Genomic DNA, 20,141 nt, shown 5'->3' with positions numbered 1-20,141 from the left:
TGGGCTAAATAGAATGAGTCCTTGATATTGATGGTTTAACTAGAAGGCATGCTTCCTAGTCATCCATTTTCTCTTTTGTGATTCTCCCAAATGAGCAGCAACAGCAGTTTAAAAAATAAGTTGAGGTACACATTGTTAGTCTCTATGTTGCATTTTGAAAATGGTACGGATATGTCTGTAGCTAATGGGGGGATGTATATGCTATGCAGATTTTAAGCTCTATGCTGCTGTCAATGGTAGAACAATCCCACTTGGATGGAAGTTACTTGTTTCTCTTTGCTCTTTTCATTAAACAGATGGGATCAGTTCATCCCATTTCTTCACACATTTGCAGACATTGTAAACAAATCATTTCTCATAATTCTACACATTTGTCCACTATACGCATTGCTGCACATACTTTTCACCAATGCACACATTGTAATGCATGTTTTGGTCAGAGATGTGCATTGCAAAATTCGGAAAGCTGGAAATTCCAAAGTGTTTTCGGCTGCCCTGCTGGTTCAGGAACTGCAAATTTGGTTAGGTTCACATTCCACCACCCTACCCAATCCCTAACTGGAACCAAAGTGACCCGACACCGAAGATGAGTAATGAATTGCATATACAGAAAAACAGACACAGGCGTATTGTAAATAGGTTTATTTATACGTAGACAGCATAATATGTACACATGGGAATTGCTATGCTCCAGAAATACTAAGCAGCAACTCCTGTGATATATCAGTCAAGAGCAGTTTGACTATACAACTGTTCCAATACAACAGGTGCTGAGGACAAAAAGTACATTATCTATGAATATCTGCTTAGTGTTATTTACTCTTGAAAAATGTACAAGATGAGAAACGAGAGGACATATATGCAACGCTAAACTCCCCCGAGTTCCTTTCCTTATATAAATATGCACAAGTCCGTCATCACCCAGCGATGATTTGCAGCCCGAAGCTCCTGCTGCAACATTCCATGCCAAGACGCTGGCTGCCTCCATCTTGCAGGCACCGACTGAAGTCAAAACAGAAAACAAAACAAAAAGAAGAGCTTTTTGGATACCCACACCCACTGATTCAACTCAGTGCGCTTGTTCTGTCCCTGGAGTCTCCAGGGTTTTTTTTTTTTTTTGGGTTGGGGGGGTAAAACCAACGACGACGGCAATAACGACGACAACAAAAGTATAAATAACACACATACAAACAAGCTTGTGGACATATCCTCTCTCTTTTTCCCCCCTCCACAAGTTATTTGCAACCAATACTGTCAAAGCAGCAGCTGAATTGCAGTGCATCAGTGTGCATGAGCATTTAGCAGCTTCTGTGCATTTTGCAAAAAATAAAATAAAAAATAAGAACAACAGAAACACATGACCAAAGTCTTTATTGGTCGGCTCGGTCTGTAGCTAAGAAGAGGCTGTGCTGCTTCTGTGCTCGCTCCATTAAATTCTTTTTCTTCTTCTTCTTGTCTTTTATCTTCGGTGTCCTCTTTCCTACAAGAAAGAGAGCACACACACATCGTAAGCCAACAGTGAGCAATTAGAAAAAGACATACCTTTTTGAGAGACGGGGAGAAGAGAGAGAACGACTACAAAAAAGTTTGTATCGGGCAGCTGGAGCCCATGCCCAAAAGAAAAGACACAATGGCAGCGACAATGGACTCCTCGCAGCAACTGATTCTCATCCATAGCTGCTATAATGAATGGAGTTGGGGCATCACGTGGCAATCCTCTACGCTCCCTCCGATGGGCACCAGGAATGTGGAGAGGGAGGAGGATGAATAAGGTCATGGTCAAGTTCCATGCAGCGTTTTTAAAACGTTGGGAGGCCACATGAGCACCAGTCACCGCAGGGAGGTCAACTTTAGCAGCTTTCAAGTGTGCTCCAACCAGGAATGGGCACATCTGTCCATTTCGGTTCCACCAGTTTTTCATTCTTCCGATCTTAAATTAAGTTTTCCACATTTCTGCAACCATTTGCATTAAAAAAAACCCCTCAAAAAAACCCCATCAGCATTTTAGTGCCCATTTCTCCTTAAAAATACATTGTTGTTTTGATTGATGTATATACATTTATGCAAGCAATTTCCCTTAATATAATGCCTTTTTGTGGCAGTGTTCCATGGACTTGTCCCATCAACATGAAGATTTCCACTTGCATAATGGGACCTCCCCCCTCTCCTCCTCTCGTACATCCACTGTACCCTCCTTAAATCTGCTCTAGAGGGTTGGGGGAGCCCCTAGAATATATATATGGGGGGCTGCATAGGAGGGAGAGAGAGAGGAAAACCCCAGTGTACTAGTAGCAATCCTTGCACTGACAGAACCCTGCACTAAATACAACCCACTGTTTGGTTGGACAACTGCACCGCAACATTCAGCAAAGTGCAATTTCCAAAGGATGGCTGTGTTTTGAGTCATGCGTTGCTTCGAGCAGTGTGAATTTGTTAGCATCTCAATAAAATGCAAACAAGGCTGAATGCCCCCACTATTCCTAGCTCCAGCCCTGAATGGTATTACTGGTTTGGGGTGGGAACAGGGTCAAATGATGTGGTGCAACAATGACTCCTCTTCCCAGGAGTGCCAACTGGAATAAAATATGGGGGGCAGGTAATCCCCACCCCACATTGATTATGCCAGGCGGGGCTTATGTACCCACCCCCATTATTTTTTTCAAGTTGGCACCCCGCCTGGGATCTTCAGATAGGGCTGGGAGAGCCTCCTGTCTCAAAACCCTGCAGTGCTTCTGTAATTTGGTGTAGACAGTACTAGATATGACCAATTGTCTGACTTGGCATCTTCCTTTTATGGGAAGAGCCATAGTTCAGTGGAACAGCATCACCTTTCCACACTCCAGGTTCAATCTCTAGGTAAGGCTGAAATAGCCTCCCATCCGAAGACCCTGCAAACCTGCTGTCATTCCAAAGCTGAGCTCAGATGGACCAACAGGCTGACCCAATATAAGACAGCTTCTTCTGTTTAAAAATGCATCAAGCAGAATTTTATGGAGTAAAGAACAAACTCCGCTTTTTCCAAGGCAGTCCCTTGAACTAATTAAGCCGGCAGTTCAGAGCACGGCCCTCCATTTTTTTCCAACGGGAAGCAGTCTAATGCCATTTGTTCCTCCTCTGAGTGAGAACTGGATCAAATTGCCAGCATGCTTTTGAAAATACGTCATGTCCCCCGTGAAAGGGCAATGAAATGCAGTAGACTTAAGAGATTCTAGATCACAGGCTATCCCAGCAACCCACAGCAAACACTATTCTGGTGGTGTTTCCCTATTCCAAATGCACCCTCAGCAAAGGCATATTTGAAGATGCTAAGACTGTCCAAGCTTTGAGGGCCTGGGATGAAAGGGACCTCCTTTTTGCAATTTGGCACAGGGATGTTGTTAGAACTCAGCTTAAGCAGAACGGCATAAAAGGACAATGAAAGGGGAGGGAAGAGGAGAAATAAGCAAATTCAGGTTTCATGCTGCTCCGTAATAGTCACACAATTGGGGGCAGAGTCACACAAGCTCCTTTACACACTGAAAGAATTTGTAGAAGACGCTGCTGGGCCATGTGGCCCAAGCCCTTCAAAGGCCACATTCACACATTTAAAGTGGTATTATACCACTTTGAACAGTCATGGCTTCTCGCAAATAATTTTGGGGACTGTGGTTTGTTAAGGGTGCAAGGAAGGTGGAAAAATAATAGATTGCAGCAATTCAGAGAGTGGATGGATGCACCAGAACGAAAGGCTGGTGCTTTGTCCAACAACATTATAAAATATATGCATCTCACACTTACATAACAATTCTTTATTATAGTATAATTCAATACCATGCATGGGCAAGGCCTTCATCTGCTTGGCAACAGGAGTCACCTGTAGTTTCTTTGGGTTACAATATGCACTCTTCAGCCACAGGAGGGCACTAGGTATTCACATTTAAAATCCGGAGTGGTAGAATTAATTTATTGCTCTCTTATTTTGTTGTGGTGGTGTTAGTTGAAATGATTTGGATCCCATGTAAAGTGCTGTATCCAACTAAGTTTGACTCAGAGATGGCCCAGTGAAATTAGTGCCCATTAATTTCAGTTGATCTGCAGCATCGCTAACATTGGGTAATACCCACAATTTTGGAAGGTGCCACACAAGCTATTTTTCCTACTAGATTTTAAAAGAAAAACATGTCAAGGGCATGATCCAGCCAAGCCTATTCTGTTGGCAGGAATGGGAGCTGAAGTGCATCCTTAGCTCTCCCACAGAAAATTAAGAAAATGTGGCTACGCCTCATTAAGGCTCTGTCGGACCCCATTTCCCTTCCTAAAAATCCTTCCTAAACACTCCCATCCTTCATGCTAGGGCTACAATTCCAAGTTTCCTTGTGGAAACTTGTTCACCTTTGATCCTTTTCCATCCTCCCCATTTCTACAAAAGGTAACTAACCCGCCATCTCAGTTACAGATGCAGAGAGATCTCAAACTGGCTTCCATATAGCAGTCCAAACAATATCTATATTGTATAATGTGAAACATCAGCAGTAAAAGAGCAGGCAAAATAATAAAACAATGGAAGCCGGGGCTGAGGCTGACGATAATCTAGACATGGTCTCCGAAACCTCGAGGGATCAGAATGGTATTTCCAATAGGATGGAATCCCATCAATATTGGGACGTTTCATGACTCTAAAGCAGGTATGCAGTCCTCTATATGTTTCTGAATGACATCCCAATATTTTGGGCCAGGCTTGCTGGAGCTGATGGGAGTTGTAGTTCAGCAACATCCAGAGAGTCATTGTTTTCCCCAATTTTATCTGGACATTGAGCAGAAAACTGGGAGGTGGGCTTATTTTTCAAATGTCAGATTGGCTTAGAAAATCGATGGAGCTATTCTAATTTATTTTGTGAATAACTCGGATCATTTCTCAATCAGCCCAACCTAAGAAGGGTCAAGGGTGCCCATCCGTCTGTACCCGCAATCCGCCTCCGATGTCTGACTCTAAGCAATGCATCTTGCTCCTCTAGTTTTGCACAACCGGAAGCACAAGCGACTGTCGTGTAATGTGCCCCAACTGGAATGCCTGCTTTGCAAAACTGTGCTGCAAAAGTTGAAATAGTCTCCCTGTGGTGAGTGATCCCTACCCCAGCTGTAAACATAGGATGTTTGTCATCGTGTCAAGAGTCGCCATGTCCCTGCAAGACATTACCTGCCATTGGTGGGAAGACTCTTAACAGAATGGTGGTGATCTACATGGCAAATCCTTCAGCTGGGAACCACTCATTGTAGAGAGTGTTGGTTCTGCAGCTCACTCATGGCGAGCATCTTGGATGCATTGACCTTTAGTTAAAGACTGGTTAGAAACTGAATGATTGAAAAATCCATGGCGCTTAGCTAATGGCATCTCTGTCATTGTTAATTACATATTTACTCTGCTGGTTGGTCCCTAGAGCACACACAGAGTGGCACACCATAAAATACAGAGAATTGCAATACCAAAGCCACAGCGAACAAGAAACCATCAGAATAGACTTTGGAATTACAAATTAAAAACAGACAACGGATGGAAACCAAATTAGCAAGCCTCGCGCCTAGGGGACGGGGGAGAATTTCGGTTTGGTTTGCATTTCCCATTCAGAACATGCAAAGTGAAATTGGCAGTTCTCCAAATTTTGCAATGCAGTTCTCCGACGAGTCAAGATTGCTCAGAAAGGTGTGCATATTAGGACAAAGGGACACTAAAACGCCGAACTTTTGAGAGGGTTTCTTTTTTGTGGGGAAACTGATGTGGAGAACTGAAGTTAATATTGGAAAAATGAGAAACTGACTTGCTCATCCCTATCTTCACCCACGATCAAAATATACAGAGTCCTGGAACTTGATTGGGCTCCTTGAAGATGAGTTTCCATAGGACAGGAGTCCCAGAAAGAAAGACCTGTTACTAGAAGAAGCCAATGTAATATATGAAGGGAGTTGCATCAGAACAAGGCCTCTCCAGATCTTAGGCTATGGGGAAGCCAATGCAATGCTGAAGAATTGATGCTTTTGAATTATGGTGCTGGAGGAGATTCTTGAGAGTCCCATGGACTGCAAGAAGATCAAACCTATCCATTCTGAAGGAAATCAGCCCTGAGTGCCCACAGGAAGGACAGATCGTGAAGCTGAGGCTCCAATACTTTGGCCACCTCATAAGAAGAGAAGACTCCCTGGAAAAGACCCTGATGTTGGGAAAGATTGAGGGCACAAGGAGAAGGGGAAGACAGAGGGCGAGATGGTTGGACAGTGCTCTCGAAACTACTAACATGAGTTCGACCAAACTGCGGGAGGCAGTGGAAGACAGGAGAGCCTGGCGTGCTCTGGTCCATGGGATTACGAAGAGTCGGACACGACTAAACGACTAAACAACAGCAACATGCTGCTTGAGAGCAGGTTCATCTAGGTCCTTGATATTTCCAAGGGGACAAAACCTGCTCTCCACACTCAACATTCCCACATTTATTCAGTTACTGAACTTCAAAATCATTGCCTTCAAATTCCTGCTACTCCCACCAAGAGCATCCACACACAACTCCTTAAGTGCAATTATACTACAAAGCCATTCGGTGCTTCAATGGAGATCAATAAAGTAAAGGATGGAGATGAAAGAGCTGCCACACCATGAAAGGGTTTATTAGCCTACTTTGGGTCATTACCTCTAGGAAACAAACCAAGGTGGATAAGTGGGCTGTTCAAACACAAAACAATGACCACCAGGGTGCTTTGTGATTAACAAGCAGAGCTTCGGGGTGCTTCTTTGAAAGCAAAGTAACTACTACTTAACAGCTGTGAAAATGTTCGGTGCTCGCAGCGGACCACTAAATTAAAAGCAACTTGCAGCTGATGGTTAGGGATCAGTTAAACAGGTCTTTAGACAAAACATCAGGAGAGCACGAAAAAATGCACCACGTCCCGCATTCTGGCTTAGATTTCGCCCTGCTTAACGTTTCAAAAGCAGATACTTTGCCTCCCTGTGTTCTCACCAGGCTCTGCTTGGCATACCTTCTCTCTTTTTCTCTCTCTTTTTCTCTCTCCCAATGCTACAAAGAAGGGGAGGGGAATCCCGTGAGTGTGGCGCCGGTAAAATTTAATTTCCACAATGCAAATCAGATTATGCTCCATTAAGGACCTTTTCTACGAAACGTCAAAATGTTGGGAATGTATTTGCTCGTAGCCAGTTTTTCATTTGCAGAGTGCTACTCGTTAGAGAGGTGTGCGATAAATAAATAAGATGAAGGACACACACAAAAACCCCTTCCTCCTGCAAAAGGGCAGAAAAACAATACTATACTTGTAGTCAGGGACTTTTTTCCAGCCGGAACTCGCCGGAACTGAGTTCTGGCGCCTCTCAGGTGGGCGCCATTGCCATTATAAGAGAACAAGGGAGGCGTTCATGGTGAGTTCCAGCACCTCTTTTTCTAGAAAAATAGCACTGCTTTATCATGTATATGGAGCAACTGACACATAAGAGGTCTAGTCCTGCATTCTGCACCCTTGTAGTGCTTCAGAACACATTAGCTCAGTGCTCTACAAGCAGACAACTCTTCAAGGTCTCAGGCAAAGGTCTGTCCCAGCCCTAAGATGGGGAACCCCGTGTTCCTCCTAATGTCATTGGACTACAACTCCCATTCAGTGAGCCCTAAAATCCCTTAAAGCTGGCCAGGACAGTCTGTTGGACATCCACATGTTGTTGGAACTCACCAGTTTCTCATCGCCCTTGGCCACTGGTCATGCTGACCGGCTGATGAGAGCTGGAGTCCAACTACCTTCAGAGGGATGCAGGCCACCCACCGTTTAAATACAGGTACTTGCCATACACAAACCACTAAGCTATAGCTCCTGTCCAAATGTACACTTATACCAAAAGAGACCCATTTCGAGTCTTGCACGCTCAACAATCGCTAGCTAGAAGCTGTCATGCAACTTACAATGCAAACAGGAAAAAGAAGATCATTTGTACCGCCAGCAGCTATTTGTATTAGTATTTGTTTAACTTAGAAGTCTATCTTTATTCCATATGCCCTGAGCCTAGAGCTTTGCTGTACTTCTGGCCCGGAGTCTGCAGCTATGTCTGGCGCAGAGACACCGCCTGGGGAGGTTCACGTCATGTTTGGATGGGTCAACATGAAGATATTCATCATTGCTTCAGAGCTACTAAACCAGTCGTGCTCACAGATTTTTTCATAAAATATAAACCTCCAACTTGATGATAATTGTGCAGACATGGATGTCCACAATCACGGGTGAAGTTTACTAAGCTTTGCTGCTGTGCCATTTTAAATTCATTCTAGTTTCTGTGGAACTGAAATACTCTCACAAAAACCCAGGTTGGCACAATTCAGGAAAGCAAATCATTTACTATCAGTTTTTCCTAGGAAAGAATATTATTTCCAGACTTTAATGTCCAGCAAACTATGGTTTGCACTAGATAATGGAAGAAGAGTACCTACCAAGCTCATCACTTGCTTGTTCTCAAAATCACCACCACCACCATAGTTCATCCAGCAACAATACTTAAATCTGAACCAGGTCACTGGGACTTTGCAATATGCAACCTTGGTTTGTAGGGAGTGCTTAAACCAGCCTTCCCTAAGCAGATGTCCTCAAGGTGTTTTGGACTGCAACTTCCATCATCCCTGACCATTTGCCATGATGTTTGGGGTTGATGTGAGTTGTATTTCAGAACATCTGGAGAGTACCACATTGGGGAAGGCTGGGCTTAAACCAGAGTTTCCTGGTCTAGACATCATTGAGAAACTGTGGTTTAACAAACCAGAAAGTCTTCTCTGCCATTTGGTGCATGAGCACCTGTTCTATCAAATCATTGCTGAACTGAGACATCTGAACTGAGCGTGTATCAGTGTCTTAAAAAAATACTGAAGAAAGTGCAAGGAAGTTTAACAATTTACTAAAAAGGAAGCTGCTACTCATTATCAGCCCAAAAGACCACCATTAAAATTGTTTTGTTGTTGTTTTTTAAAAAACTGCCTCATATATTGTAAAACCTGAAGCGAAATACATATTTTTGCTTTCAGTTAAGCCTAGGCGCATCTAACTTAGTCTGGAATCAATGTCTCCTTCAATCTGTGCTTTAAAGACAGAAAGAAAGAAGAGAGAAAGATTACCCAGGTAATGTTATAGTTGTCATAGCTATTTTTATTCGTACAGATAAAGACAGGTTTGATTTATTCAAATTGTAATGTATACTCAGATATTTTTGTCTTCTGGCGAAAGATTTAGCACACGTATTAATGTCTCTGCTTTAGTCTCCAAGAAGCAGCCTGTTTCCTCATCATCTGTGGACTTCAGGGGACCTTGAAAATGAACTTTGCTAGGTTACTGTATTTTTTCACTCTTTTGGATGCTTAGTCGATTCCCAGATTTTATTCTGAACCGTGCATCACCCACTGAGACTAGGGATTGCAGGGGATGATTCATTCAGTCAGTACTTTTTTGCAAAACAATATAACTGGTACCTCCTGAACCCATACACGAACTGAGACTCAACTTCCTTCGAAACTCGCCCCTCTCCAGATGCTTTGAGGCAGTCCTGAAACCGAAAAATGCATGCAAAAAAATCTTATTTGGGGGAAAGGTTCACACGAAAACCACACTCACTGCTGAAATCAATGTACAAAATGCACTACATGGGGGGGAATGCTTGCAAAAATGTGTATATGAGGTAAACATGCATATAAATGTGTATATTAGAAGAAATGTGCAGGAATGCACATTTTGTCAGGGGAGGGGAAATCACAGAGTGAAACAGAAATGGGACAAATTGAACTTATGATTGGAAAAGGGAAATGGAAAAAGATGTTGAAATACACATTTTTAAAAAAAACCCGAAGCATTTTTACTTGGTATTATAGGAGAGAATATTAATAGGCAAGATGTTAAATTGTTTTTATACGCAACAACAGCGGCAAGAGTATTGTTAGCCCAGAAATGGAAACAGTAAGAGATGCCGACGAAAGAAGAATGGCAAACAAAATTAATGGACTATGCAGAATTGGACAAAATGACAGGAAGGATTCGAAACCTGCGGGACCAGAGATTTACAGAAGATTGGAACAAATATATGAACTATCTGAGGAGCACTTGTAACCAAGAAATTATGCTAGTAGGACTACAAGAAGTTGTGTAAGGAGAAATGTATGAAACATTCCAAATTAGAGAAAGAAGAGTGATAATAGTTATGAATTAAATGTAATTGAATAAGTGGGAAATGTATATTTAGATATTAGACTGGAAAATTTTCAGATGAGATTGATGGAAGTCAAAAAAATTGTATAAGACGTTAAAATATGCTTAATTACCGTTAAATAATGATATGCTGAAAATTAATTTAAAAATTATATTTAAAAAAGGGAAAGGAGAAATGGAAAGAGATGGAGACTGACAGGTTTCTCCATCCCTAACTGAGACTGATGCTGCTGTTGTTTGCACATCACCTGCACTGAGATTCTTCCAAAAGAAGGTGGTCAGAAGAACACTTCAGAAGGTATTCACCTCCAATATTTTCTCAGTGTGAACGAGGAAGTGACCTATCCAGGCAATGGAGTGACATTTCTTACCCTTGACTAACACATTCTAGTCAGGCACAACCACTCAAGGGGGACTCTGGTTACAGCAGGTTCAGGATGAGGCATGAAGCGGGGACTTCACCTGGGCAGCATCCCAAGGGCTAGACAGAGAGGCTTGGGGTGGAGCACATTTGTCCCCTGAGGTTCTTCACCCCGGCCCTAAAAAATCTTGCAACTTGAATCATTGAGGTGACTGAACTCCAACCCTGTAGTTGGACAGCCAGCGTGGTGTAGTGGTTAAGAGTGATGGACTCGTAATCTGGTGAACCGGGTTCGCTTCTCCGCTCCTCCACATGCAGCTGCTGGGTGACCTTGGGCTAGTCACACTTCTCTGAAGTCTCTCAGCCTCACTCACCTCACAGAGTATTTGTTGGGGGGGAAGGAAGAGAAAGGAGCTTGTAAGCTGCTTTGAGGCTCCTTAAGGGGAATGAAAGGCGGGATATCAAGTCCAAACTCCTCCTCCTCCTCTTAGCACCAGGCCTTAAGGTAAAATAACCGTAAGAAGAGACCCACTGGATTAGGCCAGTGGCCCATTTAGTCCAGTATCCTCTTGTCACAGTGGCCAACCAGAGGCTTGTGAGAAGCCTACAAGCGCAGCAGCATTTCTGTTCCTTTTGGTGGGGCTTGGCGGAGATCTGAATTGGGGTGCTCTAAGTAAGAGCTCCTCAATCATGGAAGGATGACACAGGAAACAGCAGCTATCATGCGGAGTCTTGACTCACACCTTTCTTTACGGAGAAGAACCAGCAGGCAAATGCCCTGTGGAGATGGCTGTACAATTTTAAACTGTATTTACACAAGAACGGATCGTCTTAATCTACAGGACGATGGAGAGGGGTGATGTAAGATACCTCCATGAATAACGCCATTAAAGGGTTTACTGCTGACAAGATATCCGTAAGCCACAAGCTCATCTGTAAAGTTTTGTGTTTTTTTTAAAAAAAATGAAAATAAAAAGCTGGCCCTGATCTACTTGTATTTCATCCCCCTTGGCCCTAAAATTCCATGTGGCGGTTGCCATTTGTTGCCAGCTTCTGAAAGCAGATCTGTTTTGTCATAAATGTAATGTTTACTTGCTAGGGAACTTAACATCTCATAGGCTAGACAGTGGATCACTCTCAAATTCTTCACTGATACAAATGCTATGTACGATCCCTGAACACTGCTTAAAGCTAAAATAAAATAAAATAGATAAAATAATAAATAAATAAGGGGGGGAGGGGAGTCAGTCAGCAGCTGCTTCCAAACTTGAGCCAAAACCCATCTAGCTGATCCAAACAGAGGAACCACAGGCTGCAAGGATGGCTCCGGCCGAAGCAAAGTAAATTAATCATCTCGCAAGCCACATCTCACAGCCAACAAAAATCACTTTACTTATGAAATATGAAATGAAGATTTGAACTTGGCTCTTGGGAAACATAAGGTTAGCATAACAGCCCACCGCACCAGCGATTCCGGCACAGGACCCAGCAGGAATCTTAAGCATCACTTCAAGAAACATTTCCCTGCCAGCATGTACAATTTCAGTTTCACAACTCAGTTCCTAGAGCTACACCCAGGTATGTGCCTCTTTAAGCACCGCAGGTGAACCTCATAAGGAAAAAATACCACCACCAACCATAACTTCTTTTTAAAGTTTATTGTTAGAACGATTGTGGTTGGGGTTTGGAATTGCAGGTCAATAATGAATTAGTTTTTAACCTACATTGCAGCCTAACCGAAAACATGGAACGAGGCTACAGAAACCTAGCTTTGATTACTAAGGGAGGGGGGGGACAGACGACATACTTCTAATTTTTCACATGTTTCCTTTCTTTTTCCACTTTGTCTCAGTATAATCTGTGCACATCCTCCCTCTAAAAATTGCATATGCAGGTTTTTCTTAATTTCCTTTTAAAAATACTCAGTTTGCTGAACTGGTACAAATTAAGCAGACATCTTTTCTTTCTAAAATGCTCCATTTGTTGAACTGGTACAAATGAAGCAAACATCTTTCTTTCTTTCTTTCTTTCTTTCTTTCTTTCTTTCTTTCTTTAACAAGAAAGATGCCCTGGGAACTGTTGGCTAGAAGAAAAATTGGCCAGAAACAGCACTGACGCAGGACGATCTACATCAATCACAGAAAACTTTTTTTAAAAAATAATTTGATTTTTTTTTTTGCAGAGAAACCAGAGCAACAGTTTTTGGGATGTAATGTGGAACTGTAGCGACTCCTGACACCCACAGCAGATTGTCCAAAGCGCTACAAAAGCAGGAGCATGACCTGACAGGTTTGGCCAATGGAAAGGCTTCAGCGGTCCTTTATGGCTAGGAACTATCACAGACAATGGATGGGGAACTTGTGGTTCCCCATTGCTGTTGGACTCCAACTCCCATCAGCCCCCAGCCAGCATGGTCAATTATCAGGGGTGTTGAGAGTTCTAGTCCAAGAACATGTTGTGCATCCTGGCTTTAAGTTGTTGGGCTATATTATACCTACAATTGTATCTTCCAAATCTACAATTCTACGATTATAACCATTTGGTAGACAGGAAAATCAAAGCTTGATTGAAAATGTTCAGTAAGGTGCAGGCGAAGATTCAACCGTACAATTTATTGGGAATGCTGTAGATTAGGGAGAAGAATAATAGAATTGAAGAGTCAGAAGGGTCTTGCTATTGATATCATATGTGGTGTTCATAAGGTAATAAAAGCTTTATGAGAGATGATATACAGTGGTACCTTGGGTTACATACGCTTCAGGTTACATACACTTCAGGTTACAGACTCTGCTAACCCAGAAATAGTACCTCGGATTAAGAACTTTGCTTCAGGATGAGAACAGAAATCGCGTGGCAGCGGGGCAGTGGCAGTGGGAGGCTCCATTAGCTAAAGTGGTGCTTCAGGTTAAGAACAGTTTCAGGTTAAGAACGGACCTCCGGAACGAATTAAGTATGTAACCAGAGGTACCACTGTATAATGAAATGGGGGAAAAAATCTTTAAAATAACTTTTGTTAAAAAACCAGAAGCCTTTTTATTACAAATTATTAGGTACCAACATTCCAAAGGAGCAGAAAAGACTTTTTATGTATGTGACAACTGCCACACGGATGCTACTAGCCTAAAGATGGAAAGAAGAAAGAGTCCTTACCAGAGAGGAATGGCAAACTAAGCTGATAGACTATGTCAAAATGGCAAAGCTGACTGGAAAGCTCAGGAACCAAGAGGACAAAAACGTTAAGGAAGAATGGGAAAAATTCATAATTCATTTAGGTGACCACTGTAAGCAGATGAAAACATTAGCAGGATTTTAATCCTACTTGTAATGTAACAAATATGATGGATAATATGGGTAGATAGAAAATATAGATTATGATATAATATGCAGTTGAAAATGTTGACATTAGGACCCACAGAGGGGATGGGGGGAAGTTGCGAGATTCAGAGAAATCTCTGTATATGGGAATGTATTTGGTTTTGTTATAAACTGATATTTGAAAAATCAAATAAAAAAGATTATTAAGAAGAAGAGTTGGAAGGGTCATCTAGTTTAAGCCCCTACAATGCAAGAATCCTGACCACAGCTGTCCCTGGGTGGGCTCAAACCACCAATCTTCTGGTTGACAGCCAAACACCCTGACCCACTGCTGCCAGCACAGCAATCAGAGTTACGGTGAAATACCAAGGGAAATAGAAATACGAAAGACTGATATAAAAGAAGGTCGCATAACTATATATAGCTGTTTCGTCTTGGAAGAAGATCACTAAAAGGATCTCTGGTTATAGCATCAATTGTCTGTATATGTGGAATGTATGGATGGTGTGGTCCTACCATTGGACAGAGTGAGGCGGCTGCCTCAGGTGGCAGATGCTGGGGGACAGAGAGCGGCGGTGAGGCATTTGAGCACAGCGCCTTCTCTGTGTTTGACACAGCTTGCAATGCACTACCTAAGCTAGCTGCTGCCCTGAGGGGAAGGGAGGATGCCTTCCCATTGCCAGGGTTTAAATAAGAGTCATCTGCCAGTCCAGCTGGCTTATGTAGTTATGTGGAATAAAGGGGCCATCTTGTACTTTGGCGGTCCCTCTCTCTTTGGCAAGAGAGGGAAGCTGCTAGCCTCACAACTGGCTGGAGCCTTCCCACATGCAACAGTCCCACCCTAACCCTGACCACGTAGAAGAAAAAATATGTCAAATGTGATTACACATTTAATGTAACACGTAGCTTGGCCCTAATGGTGCTAGCTCTAGCCAGAGTAGATCCAGAACTGACCTATATTGCAATGGGTCTACTCTGCGTAGGGCTAGCATTGCATACAACCCAATATCATTTAAACTAATTTGATTGTGTGGTATTCAACTACGTTTTCTTCAGAAAAGACGTCTGGAAATTAATGGGCCTTAGTCATGGGCATTCATTTCAATGCATCTGAGTAAGTTAAATACCACCTACTGTATTAAATGTAAAATGAAATTTAATTTAATTTTTAAAATGTCAAGGAAGTGTACATTAGGGTTGGCTGAATCTATGTATTTGTGGTCTATGTCCATTTAATTTTAAGTCATTTGAGTTGTGTGTGTTTTTAAAAAAACTGTAGAACATTTTGGTTTTGAATATATATTTCATCATGACAGACATAATATAATAACTATTTTTATCTCAACGTGCATTTCTAAATTATTTTAGCTTAAAATATTCATTTTAATGGTTTTTTGAGAAGAGAACTATTTTACAAAATTCAGTTTTGGGTTGTTTTTTCTAATGAAAACCCAGTATGTTTGAGGAGGCCAGGATTCCACAATACCTCCCTCCCCTTACACTTACAGTCCTGCAAACATCATTGGAAGCAAATATTTCAATGGGGGAAGTTTCCAAAGGACAAAGCACTAGCAATTATCTCTGGAAACTTGGCTTGAACCCCACCCAGAAAAGTAAAGGTCCACTTTAATGAAACTAGGAAGGTCATGAATGGTCCTGAACAGCTGCAACAATTCAAACATGCCATACAACAGTAGCTCTTTCTTAGATCGCACTCATTTCTGAAACAGGCCATGCCAGGTTCAGGCAGGAGCTTAGAAATTAGGTTTAAAACCCTCAGCAGTTCAAGAAACCATGCAAGTCAGCAAATGCCTTTCGAAGTCATTTTCACTTAAAAAATGTCTGCAGTAGAGATGCACAAGCCAAATGTGTTGGGGACTATAAAAATCAAAAGCCGATACGAACCTTGGCTCATGAAACAAAGAAACATCTCCAAATTTCAGAATTATATCCATAATTAAATACTCAATTTCCTGCTGTTTTCCTCCCCTTTAAAAAACAAATCTAGGCAGTTATAAACACAGAGCGATGCTTCAAGGAGGAGCGAACCAGATCTAATTATTATTCCCTGCTTTTATTTTCCAGTGAAAGTCCTGGCATGAAAGCACAGCAAAAAGTCCAAGCGAGGCAGGATACCGCTTGGAGTTATAGCTTACATTTAAAAAAAGAAGAAGAAAAAAAGACCTCAGTAAGGTCACTGCTAGCTCCTATTTTTAAAAGGGAAGTATGATTGTTAGGGGAAAATTTGATTATAAAACTCGCCTGGTATTAGCTTCGTCCAAACTAAGCATAAACAAACTTTTTTTTTAAAAGAAAAAAAATTAGTTACTGAACCATGCAACCACCAGCAGTAAATGTTATCACTTCATTTTCTGCAAAATAGCTCAGAAACCTTAAACCTCCCCTTGCTTAACCCATCCAGCTATTCTCTCGAACAATTATGTGAGTTGTTTGCATTCCCAAAAGGGAGAATTTGGTGGCTGGATGGCCCACGTGACCTGTCAAGAGCCCTGTTGAGCAAAAAATGCTGGAAGGTGAAGCTTGCGGTAACAACTTATTAAATTGCAATGCTGGGCTTGCATGGAATTTTTCTCTTTTGCTTTCAGCGCTGCCATCTTAAACACACAACGGATGGTGTCCCCTTGAGCCCAGTGGGACTTACTTCTGAGTAAACATGCACATAGTTTACTAGTAAGTTTTGTAATAGGCCTGCTCAGCTGACGGACCAAGAAAGCCAAATGCAACCCAGCAGTGATTCCACAACTGGGCCAAAGCTCAATGGCAGTGTATGGTGGCTTTTTTGTGCAAAAAGGCCCAGGTTCAATGTCAGGCATCTGCAGAATCGGCTGGGAAAGACCCCTCTGAGGAGCCCCAGAAGAAAGCTCCCAGTCTGTGCAGAGTGGACAGTATGGAGCTAAGTGGACCACAGTGGACTCATAGTATTGCAGAGTTGGAGGGGACCCTCAAGACAATCTAAGCCAACGCCCTGCAATGCAGGAATCTCAACTGAAGCATCCATGACAGCCAGCTATCCAACCTTTGTTTAAAAACCTCCCATGAAGGAGAGTCCACCACCTTCTGAGGGAGTCTGTTTCACTGTCAAACAGCTCTTTCCACCAGAAAGATCTTCCTGATGTATAGTTGGAATCTCCTTTTTTGTAACTTGAAGCTGTTGCTTTGGTTCCTACCCACCAGAGCAGGAGAAAACAAATTTGCTCTATCTTCCATGTGAGAGCCCTTTAGATATTTGAAGATAGCTATCGTATCTCCTCTTTGGCGCTCCTTTTCCAGGCTAAGCATACCCAGCTGCCTTAACTGTCCCTAACAGTTACCTCATCCAACCCACATTTTACCAGCTTCTCAACAAGAATATTATGGGGCACTTCATCAAAAAATTGTCTGATTCGGTGTAAAGGCAGCTTTCTCCTTTCCTCCTGGAACCCTCAGAACTGTTTCTGAGGATACTGGGGAGGATGCTATAAATTGGCATGGCATGTAAACTGGATGAGAAGTTACTCAATTATTACTAGTCATGCTTAGTCCGCATTAGGGTGTGCCCAAGGCCTCCTTAGGGGGTACATTTGTTTTTGTACTCCTGCAAACCTTGGAACTCCCAATGCCTGTTACCACCTTGTGTGTGGATGGTGTTGTGTTGGTTTTGTTGGCCATGGGAAAACATTACTAACAACAACATGGGAAAACATTATTAACAACAAATGATCACTTGTCATTAGCCTTCATTAAGGGTTTTCTTCTCCAGAATTTCCTTCAGATTTGTTTTTCCTCTGTTGATCTCATCGTTTATCCAGGTTGGTTGCATACATGGAATATGCTGCAAAAATATTAGCATTTGGAAGGAAAAATGAAAACCAGAATTTGGTGTGTATAGACAATAGCTTTCAGTTTCTTCCTCCCCACTGATATTTCAGTTGTTTTTTTAATAATAAATCACATCTATAACATTTGTTTTAATAATACGTTGAGACAATATATTAGCAGCAGTACAGGTCATTCGATAAGACACCCTCCCTTTCACACTCAAGAAAAAAAGGGGGGAAAGTAAGTCAGAGTAAGAGAAGCAAGAGAATGAGAACAAAATTATGAAGAAAAAATGGGAAAAATTCACACAAATGCCATGTACACACCATTTGAGCTGGAAAGCTGTCTGCAGACAAACGTCCGCTCCCTCAGCCTGAAGCAAGATGAGCGCCGCACCCCATAGTCAAGTCTGACTGGACTTAACCGTCCAGACAGCATCTTAAAAAGTAGAGACATCAGCTTGCCAACAAAGGTCCGTATAGTAAAAGCTATGGGTTTTCCCAGTAGTATGGAAGTGAAAGCTGGACCATAAAGAAGGCTGATCGCCGAAGAATTGATGCTTTTGAATTATGGTGCTTTTGAATTGGTCACTTATGGAGTGATCAAACCTATCCATTCTGAAGGAAATCTGCCCTAAGTGCTCACTGGAAGGACAGATCCTGAAGCCGAGGCTCCAATACTTTGGCCACCTCATGAGAAGAGAAGACTCTCTGGAAAAGACCCTGATGTTGGGAAAGATTGAGGGCACAAGAAGAAGGGGACGACAGAGGACGAGATTGTTGGACAGTGTTCTCGAAGCTACGAACGTGAGTTTGACCAAACTGCAGGAGGCAGTGGAAGACAGAAGTGCCTGGCGTGCTCTGGTCCATGGGGTCACAAAGAGTCGGACACGACTAAATGACTAAACAACAAAACCGTCCAGGGTGCCTTACCTTTACCTAACACACCATACATTTAAAGCACATGTTGCCTCCCAAAGTATCTTGGGAACCATCATTTATTAACTATGTGTTGGGAATTGCAGCTATGTGACGGGTAAACTACAGTTCCCGGGATTCTTGGCGGGGGGGTGTATGCAGCCAATGCAAGTCCTATTTTAAACCCATGAAAATTTATAGGATTTAACACATGAGGCACAACTAATTATTCCCGCTAATTTCAACGGGGCTCAGAAGTTAATTCGGATCCAACACATGGGATATATTCCCCAGGATTAAAGTATTTAAAGTATTAAAACTAAGATTCAGTGAAGATGATAACGTGAGATTAGTTTCAGTTGCCACATCCTGTCAAAGCTGCACAGCTTTAGGGCATGCGCAAAACACGTGACACAAACTGCCATTAAGTTCACAGCAATGCCAAGTGGCAGGCGATATTGCAGAACTGTCATTGTACCTGGTAATCACATTTATTCTGGGGGCCCTGCCAGCCAAATGGGGCGGCTTCTTTGCCCTTCCACAGTGGCTTAAGTTATACCCTCTGGAAATGCTTGAAAAAACGCACCCTAGATATGTTTGCGACAGCTGACAGTCCCTACTGAATGGTGTCTATGTGATGACTAAAGTGTGGGCATACACAGGCATCAGTGCAATTTTTGCAGTACTAAATGATTACTTAGGTGCAGAATTACTACTCGACCCATTGTGTAAGCCCTTCCTTCCTCCCTTCCTTCCTTCCTTCCTTCCTTCCTTCCTTCCTTCTCTGCCCTCTCACATACACAGCTACAACTCCTCTGCCTTCTATTCTGCAGTGTCTGCATGCTGGGATAATGTCTCTATTCCATCAGGTTTCCACGTCTCCCCTCTCCCCATATTTACTCTTTCTGCTTACAACCAAGCACACCTCTCCTATCTTGGCTCAGAGGCTTCTAGAATTAGCAAAGAAAAAAAAAGTCACCCTCTTTTTATTTATTAAAACTGCATGCTGCTCTTCATTTGTAGACCTCAGGGCAGATCACTACATAAAGACACAAGACAAAAACACAAAATACATACTCAAAACAAGAATAGGAACAAAGGAAACCAAGAACCCTCCAAAACATGTAAAAGCCCATAGGATGTTAGTCAGCCAGTGGCCTGATTGAAGAATAACATTTTTGCCTGGTGCCTAAAGGTATATAATGAAGGTGCCAGTCTAATCTCCCTGGGGAGAGCATTCCACAAACAGGGAGCCACTGCAGAAAAGGCCCGTTCTTGTGTTGCCACCCTGTGGATCTCTCATGGAGGAGGCACACAAAGAAGGGTATCAGGTGGTGATCACAGGGTCCAGGTACGTTCATATGGAGAGAGGCAGTCCTTGAGGTATCACGGTCCTTGCCAAACTTATAGATGCCACTTCCTTCGCCCACACACTTGCCCTTTCCCCATAGCTGTCTACCCATCAGAGCTCAGAGAAGTTACCACTGTTGAATGCCTGACCGTTAGTTCCCACTGAGGAA

At 42.5% G+C, this 20,141-nt stretch overlaps 1 protein-coding gene across 2 annotated transcripts in view; it reads right to left on the bottom strand.

Annotated features, from left to right (window-relative positions):
• Positions 1–627: 627 nt before the first annotated feature.
• RSPO2 (R-spondin 2) overlaps positions 628–20,141 on the bottom strand; it is a 104,001-nt gene continuing 84,487 nt past the window's right edge. For both annotated transcript variants that reach the window (XM_081012853.1, XM_081012852.1), the window contains exon 6: positions 628–1,480. In XM_081012853.1, the coding sequence (XP_080868979.1) occupies positions 1,371–1,480 (110 nt within the window). In that variant the 3' untranslated portion in view covers positions 628–1,370. The remainder of the gene's footprint in view (positions 1,481–20,141) is intronic.

This window comes from Podarcis pityusensis (assembly GCF_964106645.2).
Source record: "Podarcis pityusensis genome assembly, chromosome: 7".
NCBI lineage: Eukaryota > Metazoa > Chordata > Lepidosauria > Squamata > Lacertidae > Podarcis > Podarcis pityusensis.
This window is presented reverse-complemented; position numbering and strand designations above follow the sequence as displayed.